The following is a 13,614-nucleotide window of genomic DNA, read 5'->3' as shown; positions in this document are numbered from 1 at the left end:
ACATTTCCCTAAGTAGTCACTGTTACACTCTTTGAGTTAGCTCAATATTATATATGTGAAAATTCATTCGTAAAGAATGTTATAAACCATGGTAGGTATTATTAGTTGGTGCTCAGATAATTGCAATATCACTCATAAATACTTGTTACAGTAAATAGAAAAATTTAAACATATCAAATCCTTGGTTAATTACTTTATCATGCTATCCAAAAAACCATGTGCCATGATGTGAAGAAAGGCAACTGCTCCAACACCAGTAAGAATGAATAACAACATCCACTGTAAAGTAATCAAGATGCCAAAAGTGTGTGTAAGTTAACATTCAGTAACCAGGTAGGACATTTCTAACTCATATTGCCAAATTCATTAACAGAAACATGATCCTAATTAAGACTTTAATTAGTTATAAAAAGTAACATATACCAATACTCTCACAACAAAGTCAAAGTAAATGCACTTACAGAAGATTTAATGTCCTTTGCACGATTAGCATACTTAAGAGTGTTATATGTGTCATCGTAGAACAAAGAGGAAGGACTAACAGCAGCTATCATTATAGTCTGACAGTTTCCACCAAGAGAATCCTTCAACAAGCGAGTAAGCTTACTATTTCTGTAAGGAATATGCTGATTCCTTCTCTGAAAGAACAAAACAAGAATTCTTATTTCATTTTCCACACATAAATGAAAACTGGCTACTATTTCCCTAGAAGCAATGCCCAATGATGTAACTAGTGTAACTGATGCAAATGAATCTTGAATACTCAGTACTATTATGAAAGTCCTAACTATAGCTGTCAGGAGCCTCAGTGGGTAGAGAAAGGTGTCTTCTGCCCTCAAGTCTTCAGTGCAATCCTTGGAACTCACATGGCAGAAGCGAGAATTGACTCCGAGACTCCGTCCTCTGATTTCAATATCCCACCCACATATGTAAACACAGTAAATAAGTTTATTTAAGTAAATAAAATTTTACAATTCCATCTAAAATTGACATCTCTAAGAACAAACTTCACAACAAAAACTATCAAGATTGGTTTTGTAGTTGCAGTTGACAAAAAAAAGGTTGGTGTGGCAATATTTGCCTGTAATCCCACTTTCTTGGTAGGTAGATTGGATGGCAAAGCAAAATTATATTTCCAAAACTAAAACATCCCAAACAACAACAAAACCAAAAAAGAACCCAAAACAACAACAATAACTCCCCAAAACAACAATAATCACCCCAAATACAAAAAAATTAAGATAACACGGATATGAGCCATGAGATACACTTAAAATGTGCATCTTTTTTTCTTTAAAATAAACATTGTTTCTTATTAGTCACTTATGAAGGTGTTGATAACACAAAAAGAAAAACACAAGATTGCATTCATCCTCCAAAAATCTCTAAGTAATTGTTCCCACCAATGATTTTAGATCAATCGTTCTAAAATTGATAGGTATATTAGCATTGCTTATTCCTTATACCAGGGACTTTGTGTTCCTACGTTTTTATATACATACACTCATAGGATGGTTACATACATGTTGGGTTGCTAGGTAAGATCATTAACTATTAATTTTCTTTTCTTTTAAAAAATTAAATTTACTGATTTATTTTAAATCCTGACTGCAGTCTCCCCTTCCTCCTCTCCTCTCTTACCCTCTAACCCCCCTCCCTATCCCCAATCCACTCCTCCCCTATTCAGAAAAGGGCAGGCCTCCCATGAGTACCAACAAAGCATGGCATAATAAGTTGAGGTAGGATTAAGCAATGCGCATCAACTTATCAACTCTTATATTAAACTAATTTTATTTGGAAAAAAGAATCCTTTACAAAACCAGTTCTATTAATTTTTAAAGATAGACTTAATCAGAAACTTCTAATCTCCACATGTGTATGAAGGGGTGTGCTCACACAGACTACATATGTACACACATAAATAAATGTAACAAAATATTTCATTAAATACTTAAATTTATTAGAATACTTAATATTTAATAAAAAGATATATTAAAGATACAGCTATCATTTTAACATATGAAACTTGGCAAAAGGCACAAATTTTATATAAAGATTCATTTATGCTAAAAATCAATGCTATCGTCATATAATTTTCATATCAGAGAAGTGGAAATTATGGAAATATCCTCTACTTTGACAGCTTAACTTTACAAATCAATATTATATCATGTGCAATGTTTGAGTTGTCACCTTTGAATGTGAAACATGCTGCTTTTTCAATGGTCATGTAATTTTAGTAACTTGCTCCCTTAAGAAGTCTTCCTAATAATTTTAAAATATATTATTCTAAATTAAAGTAACACCTTGAACAATTTAATAGTAATTTTCCTAAAGCTATTTAAGCCTGTTTTAGCTTCAATTACCAGATCTTAAAAACAAATTAATGCACGGTCAAACATAGTATACACTAGTAAGTACTTCTGGTATACACTGCATGTAAAATAGTTTTAAATGACTCAAAGCATTAATCATCCTATCCCATAGTAACACTTTAGATAGCCCTTAAACCTCTTTTCCTTCTTAACTCTTTTATATTACTTCAATTTTACATATTATAAAATACTAACTAGAGTTGCTCTAAAGTTTTTTGTTTTAATGTCTGTGATCTATATGTACAACATGTCCTGGAAACTATTTTTCAAAACATCTGGTAATTAAACATATTACCTACCTTTGTATCTGCTAAGGCATTGATGACATTCCCAAGGGCTAAAAGGGATTTATTAATATTTGTGCCTTCTACAAATCGTGTCCCTTTAGCACCAGAAGTTCTGGCCCGCTCAGATCCTGCCAGGTCAATTAGTGACATTTTGGCTACACGAACATTTTGATTGATGCTTGCTGTTTTATCCTGTTGTCGCAAATAAATCTTAAATTATAGAATAGGGAAAAATGAGGATAAAATTTAATAAAATTAAAAGAAATGTTTTGTTTTCAAAAACTACATGTACATGGGGACAAAGCCATTCTCCTTTTAGAAACCAGCAAAACCACATATTATCTGCCTGATACTTACCAGTACCAGAATTACTGGTTAAGAAAAATATGAAAATGAAGACTTGTATACAGTTTTGATATTAAAGGCTGCACCAAAGGCCCATGTGTTAACTGCTTGTCCACCTTGATGCCACTAGATGAAAACCTAACAGCTCTACATGTAGTACAGGCTATTTGTATGTGTGTGTGTGTGTGTGTGTGTGTGTGTGTGTGTGTGTGTGTGTGTGTGTGTGTGTGTTTATGGTGGATGGATCACTTGAGTCTAAGTTTGAGAACAACCTGGGCATATGATATTGTCCCTTATACTTTACAAGCCAATGGTAGATTTTGGATCAAGGCTGGCATTTCCTTCAAGGAAGAATAGGATACTAGCTCTTCTCTATTCCCATTCAAGATGTGTTGCTTCATCATGTTCCAAAGTAATAAGACCAGCTGATATCAGACTGAAACTTTCTGCTCTATGAGTGAAAATGAACTGTCTATTTATAATTTGATCATTTCAAATATTTTTAGCTGGTTAGAAAGGTATAATCTACTCATAAAGAATTTTTTTTTTGAGACTGGTGATCATGTGGCTACAAACTTACTAATCAAGGATGACCTTGAACTTCAGAATTTCTCCTCTCTACCTCTGAAACACCAGCATTATAGGTTTGAACTACTGTGCCCAGTTTAACTGGTGCTGGAGATTAAAATTTGGACTTCATGTATATTAGGTATGCACTGTACCAACCGAGATACCTCACTTATATAACCATCTTCCATTGCTTTGTACACTGCAATTGAAACAAATAGGTGCAAGAGAGATGAAGACAGAAAAGATCTAACACATTCTAGGGAAATCTCATTGCCATAAACATTTCTCTGAAGACTACTGATAAAGAAAACGTCAGTGGAAAAGATGAATGAAACTACTGAATGGACACTCTCTGAATGGCGAGACTGCCTAAGATATGAACACTTTAAATGTACCAGTTACTTCTCGATAAGATGAATTTCACAGGCCAGTGAGATGGTAAGACGCTTGCTGCCAAGCTTGATGACTGAGCTGCATTCCCAGACCCAATATGGTGAAAGGAGAGTACCAATTTCCCAAATTACTTTGTCATCCACACATACACCATGGCACACCTATACCCACATACATATATAAGACACACAGATAAATATAACATGGTTTTTAAAAGTTAAAAAAAAATTTCACATAGCACAGTCTACAATAAAACTTTACATAAATAACCATTAGGATATAAACAGCACCAGAAACTAAAAACAATAATGGATACTAGTATCTATGGCTTTGGATCTTTGCAGAAACTTTCTCCAATACAGTACTGTATCAGCTGAATCATTCTTAAAGATATGTGGAAGGGAGATGAAGACATAGATAAGATCTAAAACATTCAGAGAAATCTTATTGCTATAAACATTTCTCCGAGGAGTACTGATAAAGAAAATGTCAATGGAAAAGAAAAGATCAATGAAACTACTGAATGGAGTTCATTACATGATCAGTATCATCCATTTCTACTTTACCACTCCCTAGCTAATATATTGTCTATTTTAAAGAAATTGTGCAAGTCACAGAAGTAGAATCCCATGTGTTTGATGTATGTCATCTCAATTCTAAATATTTTTGATGTTGAAGCACTTTTAAGAGCAAAGTGGGCTGAGGAGGCGTCTGAGTACTACATGGAATATATTCTTCATGCTAATGACTTGGCTTTAGTGGGCAAGGTGTCACAGGGCCTCAGGAGGTCTTGGTAAAAGGACCAAAGTCAAGGATGGCCACTGCTAGTTAGTGACTTCTAAGCTAATCTGGTCAATTTAATGAGATTATGTCTTAAAACAAAGTAAAGCAGCTAACAAAAAGTGGTAAATTAAGGAAGTGCTAAGGAACAGAGATGTCTATAGATGAGATTTCTTTGACACATATGAAAAATGCACTTGGAAAATTCCAACCTAAGAGCAATAGCTAAAGGCCAGTACCTGGAAAACAGCATGGGAACGAGAAGATGTAGCATTCATGTCAGTGGGATGCTGTGTTCTGTTTTTGTTTCCATTGTCTAGTAGCTGTAATATTTCCTCTGAGGATTTGGGCTAGGAGTTGAAATAGAAAAGCAATATATAGTAATCTATCTTTAAATTTTCAATTAACTTCATGAATTTATTGTTAATAAATATTGACTATCATTTGTTTAGTACTTGGTGGTATATAAAGAGCAAGAGGTAAAATCTATTCTCTGAAATAAAAAATATAAACATATTGAACAGAATAATAAATTTTTCAGTCAGATTTTTATCTGGAAAAATATCCTCCAGTTATTTCATAAGAAGATGAAACAAAAATAGTTACATGAAAGGCAGTAGAATGAAGCTAACCTGAGTCTGATCTCTATTCTGCTAGCATCTTTGTGACTTTGGACGAATCACGTAGGCCTTTAGAACCTTTGTAATTCACTTCAGCCTAAATTTCATTAATTTGTTTGTATTTCAAACACAGTCGAGTCGAACTAATAGCTGGTAGAAATGGAATCTGCAGATTTGCTATTCTAACAGAAAGAAAAGACATTCTTACACATACCTGGTGTAAAGTGAGACCCTGAACAACAACTCCTTTTTGGGCATCTTCCCGGACAGCGAGTGGCCCCGAATTTGTCAAGAGGTCACGAATCTGTTCATTATATACCTTAAAATAAAAAGAACCGCAATAACAGTAGATTCTAAATAACAAGATATTGCTGGCTGAAGGTCTACAACCCCAGATTTTGATGACATCAGTTAAGAATTGAATACTAATGCTGGAGTTGTTATATTCTCACCACTAATTCCTGATTTGACAACTCTGACAAAATAAAGATAAACCAGCTTTCATACCTCGGCACAACACACCAATTTCAGAGTCTAAATGTTAAACACAACCCAGTGAGAAACAGGTGTATTTATGTCATTTAATCCTTCAATTTCAGTCTAACATACAATTAGCCATAGTCTCTCTCATTTAAATTGTGGAGCAACCAAGAGCCTGAGCGATTTACCCATGGCTATAAAATTAACAGCCGAGTAAGGATTGAAGCTTGGTTATTCTTTACAGTCTACTCTGAACACATCTTAATTTCCTACCTGTAGGACCATGTAAAAGAGATCTGTACAAATAATAATTAGAAGTAATATGATTGACTTCATTTTATGGATCTAGCAAAGGCACAACATTTAGCATTTGCTAATCAGATGACAAACAGGACTTTTGAAAAAAAATTAAGACAGATCAGAAAACCAGGGCTTTAAAATTTTTTTTTCTGGGCTGGTGATAGAATAAAGCATTCGGCATTATTAAGATTCATTACATTCTAGATATGATCATAAGCATTGAAAAAAATATACACAGACCTACAATGTGACATAGTAGGTGTGTATGTACCGGCTTTTCCTTTCATGTTCTAGTAGTTCACAGTGTTTTTCTTTTTCTGGTATGTCTCTATACTCAATAACATTGTTTAAAAATGTAATGAACTTATTTAAGTAAGTAGACACCTTTCCTTTAGATCTTATTTTTCTAATGTGTAGCAGTTACTCGACTCCTTCCCTTCTCTTGCTTCAACTAACTATGGAAAACGAATACTTTCAAGGTGATCTATGAAAGCCAGTTACCTGGAGAATTTCTTCTTTAAAGATTTAATTAATCTCATTATCAAAGAAGGGTATTACCTAGATTGCCAGTTGGTGCCATCCTTGTAGATCTCTGGAAATCTCTCTAGTGCCAGATCTCTCCTCAAATCTATAATTGTTCCCTGTATTACACTATCTCTCATCCTGTTCTCTATTCTTCCCCAACTCAACCTTCCTGCTCCATTTCCTCCTCTCCCTCCTCTTCTCCTTGTCTTTCTCCCAGTTCCCTCTCCCCATGCTGCCAATCTGCTCAGGAGATCCTGTCCCTTTCCCCTTCTTCAGGGTAGCACGCATGGGACTGATCTAGATCCCCTGAACATGGATGTCAGTGAGGAGGCCTCAACAATCTATGGAGGCTCTGGTAGTGGATCAGTATTTATCCGTGGTATATGAATGGGCTTTGGGAGCCCATTCCACTTGGAGGGATGCTCTCTCAGCTTGGACACACGGGGGAGGGGCTAGGTCCTGCCCTGGATGATAAGACAGACTTTGGGGATCCCCCATGGAGGGCCTCACCCTCCCTGGGGAGTAGAGGGGGCATCGGGTGGGGGGTTGGTGAGGGTCGGGGGAGGAGGGAGGGAGTGGGAGCTGGGATTGACATGTGAAGCAGGCTTGTTTCTAATTTAAATAAAAATAAATTAAAAAAACATTAAATTACTATTTTGTCTGTGTGAGTGTTTTGCTTGCATGCATGTCTATGTGCCACATGGGTACTGGGAATAAAACCTAGGTCCTTTGCAAGAACAAGTGCTCTTAACTACTGAGCCAAGTCTCTAGCCCTTACCTGGTGATTTTAGCAGGTACATATGCCTTGGCTATAACCAGGGAGTGAAGTGTAGCCAGACTTATTTCTAGAATGTAACAGAGATAATCTTGGTACAGTGTCTCAACAATAAAGATCTAGTAAGAGAAATACTGACACTAGTAATAAATGCTTATTTGACATTTTCAGTGAAATCAGGGCTTTCTACAATAATATATGAGCAAACCATAGCTGTCTTTGAGGCCTCAAAGAAAGACAGCGTATGAGAAAAGGATAGCGGGAGCACAAAGGAACTTTGGTTGACCAGATCTTTACAATTTGAGCACACAGAAAGCAATCAGAAATGTGGTCCCAACATATAGGAGGCTGAGGTAGGAGAATCATGAGTTCAAGACCAGGCTAGGCTGCATGAAATCTATCCCAATATGTGCTTAAGATGGCTCTAAGTACACACCAGCAAAGTTTGATGACCAAAGTTGGAAACTGCTCAGCCCTTAATGGCACATCTTTTTCTCACTCTTTTCAAGGCTCAGGGAAGAGAGGGTGGGAGGATTTTAAGAGCCAGAAGTGGAGTACAATTTTTAAGGAAACACCATCTTTTAGACACAAGAGGACAGACAGAGATATACATATGAATTCAGAGGCTGTGCAAGTACTCACATGACCTGTACAAGCTCAGGGCAGATAAAAATCCCAGCATTTAACTGAGGAAGTGGTGAGGAAGTGGGCACAAAAGGGCTCACTCCTTCACAAGAAGCTATTCACAAATGATACTTGATGGGAAAGGGAAATTAGTTTTCTTAATGGAGTGCCATTGGGTATACCAACTACACTCTAGAGTAGGTTCATGCTCAGGAGTAATTTGTACTCCATGCTTTTAGTGGCATTTTCTTTTCTAAAAGAGAGAAAGAACATAAAGTTGGGTGGATAGGGAGAGGGGTGAATCTGGGAGGAGTTGTAGGATATGAAACATAAAATATACTATATGAAACCTTAACAACAACAAAGAAGGACCAGATGCACTAGTGAGCATGTTTAATACCAGCACTCATAAGGAGAGACAGGAAGCAGGGCCTGGAAGCCAGAAACCAGATAGCCTGGTGTAGTGTTAAAGAAATAAGAAAGGACCTGCTTCAACAAGGTTTTAAGATAGAACCAACTCCTAAAAGATGTCTTCAGACCTCCACAGCCATGCCTTCTTTCTCTCTCTCTCTCTCTCTCTCTCTCTCTCTCTCTCTCTCTCTCTCTCTCTCTCTCTCTCTCATTTAAATGAAGTTCCTATCCCTCAAATCATAGAAGGTGCCTATAATCTGACTATTAAATAACCTATGAGTCTATGCCATTGTAACAAAGGGAAAAGCTTTCCTTATAGCAAATACTAAGGAATAAGCAGAAGAAATGTTGGTGTCTAGAGATCACCATCATCCATAATTTATTCAAGTATGAATCATCAGCAAACTCTGTAAATTCTACCATAATGAAATCTGTAAAAGTTAACATTGCCAATAATGGGACCAATCAACTACATAAGTGAGTTGACACGAAGTAGAAAGTACTCAATACCACTTTTGTGGTATGTCTGCCAGACAATAAACCAAGTCCAATAAGAAAAAACAAACTGAGGGGTTTATGGCAGAGTCATAATACACAAAGAAACACAGAAACTGCTTATTAAAAGAGACCAAAGACATACAAGTGAATGTAATTCAAGATCTAGAATGCTTTCAGGAAAAGGCATTAATAATATAACTAGCACAACTGCTTAAACAGTACTACATAATAAATGCACATACAACAGAGAGAGTAAACTGTAGGTGTAAATTTTTAACATATAGGGCATCTCAGTGAAGCTTATCTGGCAGCTCTTTCTATATACAATTTTTGCAATGTCTATAAGTTAAATTAAAATAGTAAGATCATGAAAAGTATGCACAATTAGGAATTTTAATGATTCACACGAAGATTCTTGCATAAAATAATTTGAATGGACCACTGTAATTGAGTTTTCTAAGACAGTGATTAATGCTGAGGTTAGTGGCAACTTACCTCCAAATAAGAAACAGCAGTACTACACACTTTCTCTTCTTTAATCTCATCCATGGATTTGAAAAGGTCTATCATTGTTAGGTACATTACTCCAGGTTCAGCAGCCGATCCTAGCATGGTGTGAGTCTTCCCAGCTCCAGTGGCACCATATGCAAGTACTGAGTTTTTAATGAAAGGGGTGAGATCAACGATCATTGTTACAAGATAGTAATACTAAATCAAGTCTAGTGGCTAGTTCTAACCAGATACCCTAACCAGTAACTTTAAATCCATAAGTATCACTGTTCCTATTTAGCACTACTGTTATTTTTGTGCTTCCGACACTGAGAAAGGCAGCAACATCTATCTATTTATTCCCTTATTTGCCATCAGAATACGATATCCATCCTTGTTGCAGTATGACCACACTGCTTCCACCAAGGCAGACTGTGCTTTAGCAAATGCCATGCAGGCATATACTTGTTGAGCTGAATAAATTCCAAAAAAGTGATTTATAAAATTGTTCTTTAAATGTTGTTTTAGGCAAATTACTTATTTGCATAATTCTATTCAGTACCATATAGAAGTCATGCATTTCTTCAAATGTAGAAGAAATCCATGGAGTTACAAATGCAAACACCTAATACCATTTTCAGATTCTCTTATGTTAATAACTGATAAAATAATTTTTGGAATGAATTAAGCTGGTGTTTTACTTTAGCTTATGAAAGATGTCTTAAGACAGGTAAATAATATGAAGCCAGAGAAAAACTGAAGAAATGGTATAGACAGAAATCCTTTTTTATTTTTTAAAAGATAAGGAGGGGGATCTCCAGAACATCTGAATACAAGTTAGAATCAAAAGTTCCAACCAATAAACTGCATTTTGTTCGTGATCAAGGATGAAGAGTATCAATTTTCTGTGATGAAACTGCGTAAGACAGTCTTAATGAAACATATTATAGTATGGAATTTGTTGTAGAAAATGCCATTAAATTGACAATTATAAAACTGAGATACTAATATGATATTATTACAACACTGAATTAACCGGTTTCCCGAAACAGTAAGTACAACCTCCCTATGGCATAAGGAATGCTTCATGGGCCGAAGATCTGCTCTCAGGTTCTTGCAGTTTTACCATTTTTATACTAAGGTACCTTAGAGTTGGTGCTGTAAAGAAACTGCAAATGCTCAGCAGTGGCAGGCTGTCTGAGAGGGGCAGATGACTGCAGAGGCCACCAGTGGACGTATTTGTCAGTATAAACAGTGAGAAATCTGGCATCAATTATAAGCAACATATGGCTTAATAAAACTGATAAGGGTGTTTAAGGATCAATGGCAAGGCTCCAGGAAGAGAAAGTTTCATAAAAGATAAGCTGTATATGACTACATTTCAGAGAAAGCCTGCACTTCAATACAATCTACTGAAGTCTTAAAACTGTTAGAATGCTTATACCTTGAACTTGATTGCATTTACAGAATTAAAACAGAACAGAAAAATTAGATTTCAAACTGAAACAATTACCTGTGCAATTATATCCATTCAGAAAACTATGAAGAATTGGTTTGGTAGTATGTTCAAAAACTTCCATTTGAGTTGACGTTTCATCAAAAACAGCATCAAATACAAACTTAAGATCTTTATTTTGCCTTTTAGTAATATCAAAATTTGCAGTTTTCTTTTCGTGAAAAAAACTGACTTCTTCTTGTTTTGGATCAAAAACGAGTATATGTTTATCCACAACATGAACCACTTTATGGAATGCAACTGCCTTTTCTTTTGTGTTCTCAGGACGCACACGAACAACTACTCTCATGTGGTGACATAAATCTTCCTCAGTGACAGACATTTTTAGTTATCTTGATCCTTGCTTACATGAATGCCTGGGTAGTTCTCTGAAATTAAACAGGAAAAAGTCACCATTAGTTTTACTTAAAACTGGCATGTAATAGTCATTTAAAAGGTAATGTTTATGTTCCATTTACCTAGAAAATGTATTACTGGCAGAAGTGTATATATATATGTAGTCCTATAAATTTAAACATCCCCCCAAAGGCACATATGTACACAAAAGCATGATAAAAATTTCTTGAACTATTAATCAAGCTCTTGAGCTCAAGCTCAAATTCAAATACTACAGTTGATTCACATATGATTTACAATGGCTCCAGGTTTTAGGTTGGATCATGTAAATGGGAGGGAAGGATCTTTCTGAATCATGTCAGGGTCTCTTGGCAGTGGAAAGTGATGCACCCAGGCTGTCTCTACCTGCATCTCACAAATACTGTGTGTTAGTTCTTAGGTTGCACTGACTAGCCAGCATGTGCTGAAGAGGAGAGAAACAAAGAGTATACACTACTTATGTATTCAGAGGTCCTAGTCTCCAATCTCTTAATGACATGCAAATTTAAAGAAAATCAGTAAATGAATAAATCGTGATTGAACTTTATGAGAGTCTCACAGGAACAAAATGAAACTGACAATGGACAATAGTTTGAAAAGTTCATGGCATCTCCATTCTTGCAAAATGCACACATGCTTGAGTGCATTCACACAGGCTTGTGTGCACAAACACACAGATACAATCACACTCACTTTCTTTTACACCCCCTCCCTCAAACAGCATTTAAGTAGGGACTATTTCTCCTGCTCAAAGCATCCCTTGTTTTTCTTTGTGTAGGACTGAGGTTTTGTGGCCTTTCCCTTGTCTACACTAGCATGCTTATTGCTGTGTCCTTGTTTAGGCAGTTATGATTGTGAGACATTACTAAGACACAATCTCACAGCAAACCCCTTGATCCTCTGGCTGAATTCTAGCACTTAGAGAGTTGAATGAGAAGGATAGCTTGAGTTTTAGGCCAGCCTTCATTTAAGACTGAAGAAAAGGCTAGGCATGATGGTGCACTTTTAATATCAGAACTTGGGAGGCAGAAGCAGGCAGATCTTGGTGAGTTTGGAGCTAGCCTGTTGTATAAGTGAGATCCAGTCAATTAGGGCTACATAGACACTGCTTAAAACTTGAAAAAAAAATTCCCTCAAGAGAGATTGGGAGATGTGAGACACTTGCACCTGCTGGGTTCCAGTCAGTGAGCTGCTGGTGGGAGTTCGAGTCTTTGCTATGCCTTTCTTCAGTTAGCAAACCCTTTAGTAAAGCATCAGAGTACACCTGCATGAGACGTGGTGTGTTGTGTGGTGCCTGTGGGATCAAGATGCTGGCCTCTGTGAGTGCTCCGTCAAGGCCAGTGCTTGCTCTGTCCTTGCTGCTATTCAGCCTGCATTACTGAAAGTAGGTACAGAAAACTACTAAACTAAGTCTATGCAAAGAGAGTACTTTTAAATATTTTCATTATCTAGAAATGTGAGATCAACTTGCTCAGCCAACAAAGGATATATGCCAAAGTTCTATTGAATTCCACAAACATATTCCACTATCATCTGTGAATTAGCAACAACAAAAAAACCAGGGAACACTACCATTTGAGCAAAGATTTGAAGGAGATAAAGTTACCATGTAGAGATTTTGAGGTGCACGTTCACACAGGAAATAAAAAGGCTAATGGAAAAATGCTAGGATGGCATTTGGTGTGTTAGCTAGGGGATTAAATAACTGAGACATATACTCTGAACGAAATGCTTGAGTAGGTCTTGCACTGTGTTCAGATAAAATAATATGAAAATAACCTGATCAAGATGAGGGAAATCATGCCTGGTACTGGAAGGCTTACCAACTTCCTTGGAGGAGAATTTATAACCATTTTACTAAACCAGCATAATCCCTAACTACATTATAAATTTGTCTTTATACTCCCAAGTAAGTGTAGTCCTCACCCCTGATCTCTCTGCAACAGATGATGATCTACACTACAACTAATCAAAATGTAGTCCCAATGGATACATCCATCAACAACGACTGCACTGAAGGCATAGGGATAACTAAGGAAGAGGTGGTGGAAAAGTTATAAAAGCCAAGGAATAGGGAGTGTGCATCGAGATTGTGTATCCTATGAATATCAGAAGCAACACCCACAAGCCTCACCAACATGGCTACCTAAACATCAACTGAACAAGGATGACAACGAACTTATGCTGAAGCCCAGCAGGCCTCACCCCTACACAGAGAACTCCAGGCAACTGAGAACAAACGCAGGACCTG

General features: G+C 36.5%; 1 protein-coding gene across 1 annotated transcript in view; it reads right to left on the bottom strand.

Annotated features, from left to right (window-relative positions):
- The window catches only part of Kif18a (kinesin family member 18A), a 53,798-nt gene that overhangs the window by 35,213 nt on the left and 4,971 nt on the right, over window positions 1-13,614 (bottom strand). Inside the window, exons 2-7 of the mRNA XM_013119898.3 lie at window positions 10,986-11,356; window positions 9,479-9,636; window positions 5,585-5,689; window positions 4,990-5,100; window positions 2,675-2,872; window positions 462-638 (exon numbers count right to left, since the gene is read on the bottom strand). Of these exons, the coding sequence (XP_012975352.1) occupies window positions 462-638; window positions 2,675-2,872; window positions 4,990-5,100; window positions 5,585-5,689; window positions 9,479-9,636; window positions 10,986-11,310 (1,074 nt within the window). The 5' untranslated portion in view covers window positions 11,311-11,356. The remainder of the gene's footprint in view (window positions 1-461; window positions 639-2,674; window positions 2,873-4,989; window positions 5,101-5,584; window positions 5,690-9,478; window positions 9,637-10,985; window positions 11,357-13,614) is intronic.

This window comes from Mesocricetus auratus, unplaced genomic scaffold (assembly GCF_017639785.1).
Source record: "Mesocricetus auratus isolate SY011 unplaced genomic scaffold, BCM_Maur_2.0 Super-Scaffold_100004, whole genome shotgun sequence".
NCBI lineage: Eukaryota > Metazoa > Chordata > Mammalia > Rodentia > Cricetidae > Mesocricetus > Mesocricetus auratus.
The sequence above is the reverse complement of the archived record's forward strand: the minus strand, read 5'-3'. Positions and strand labels throughout refer to the sequence as shown.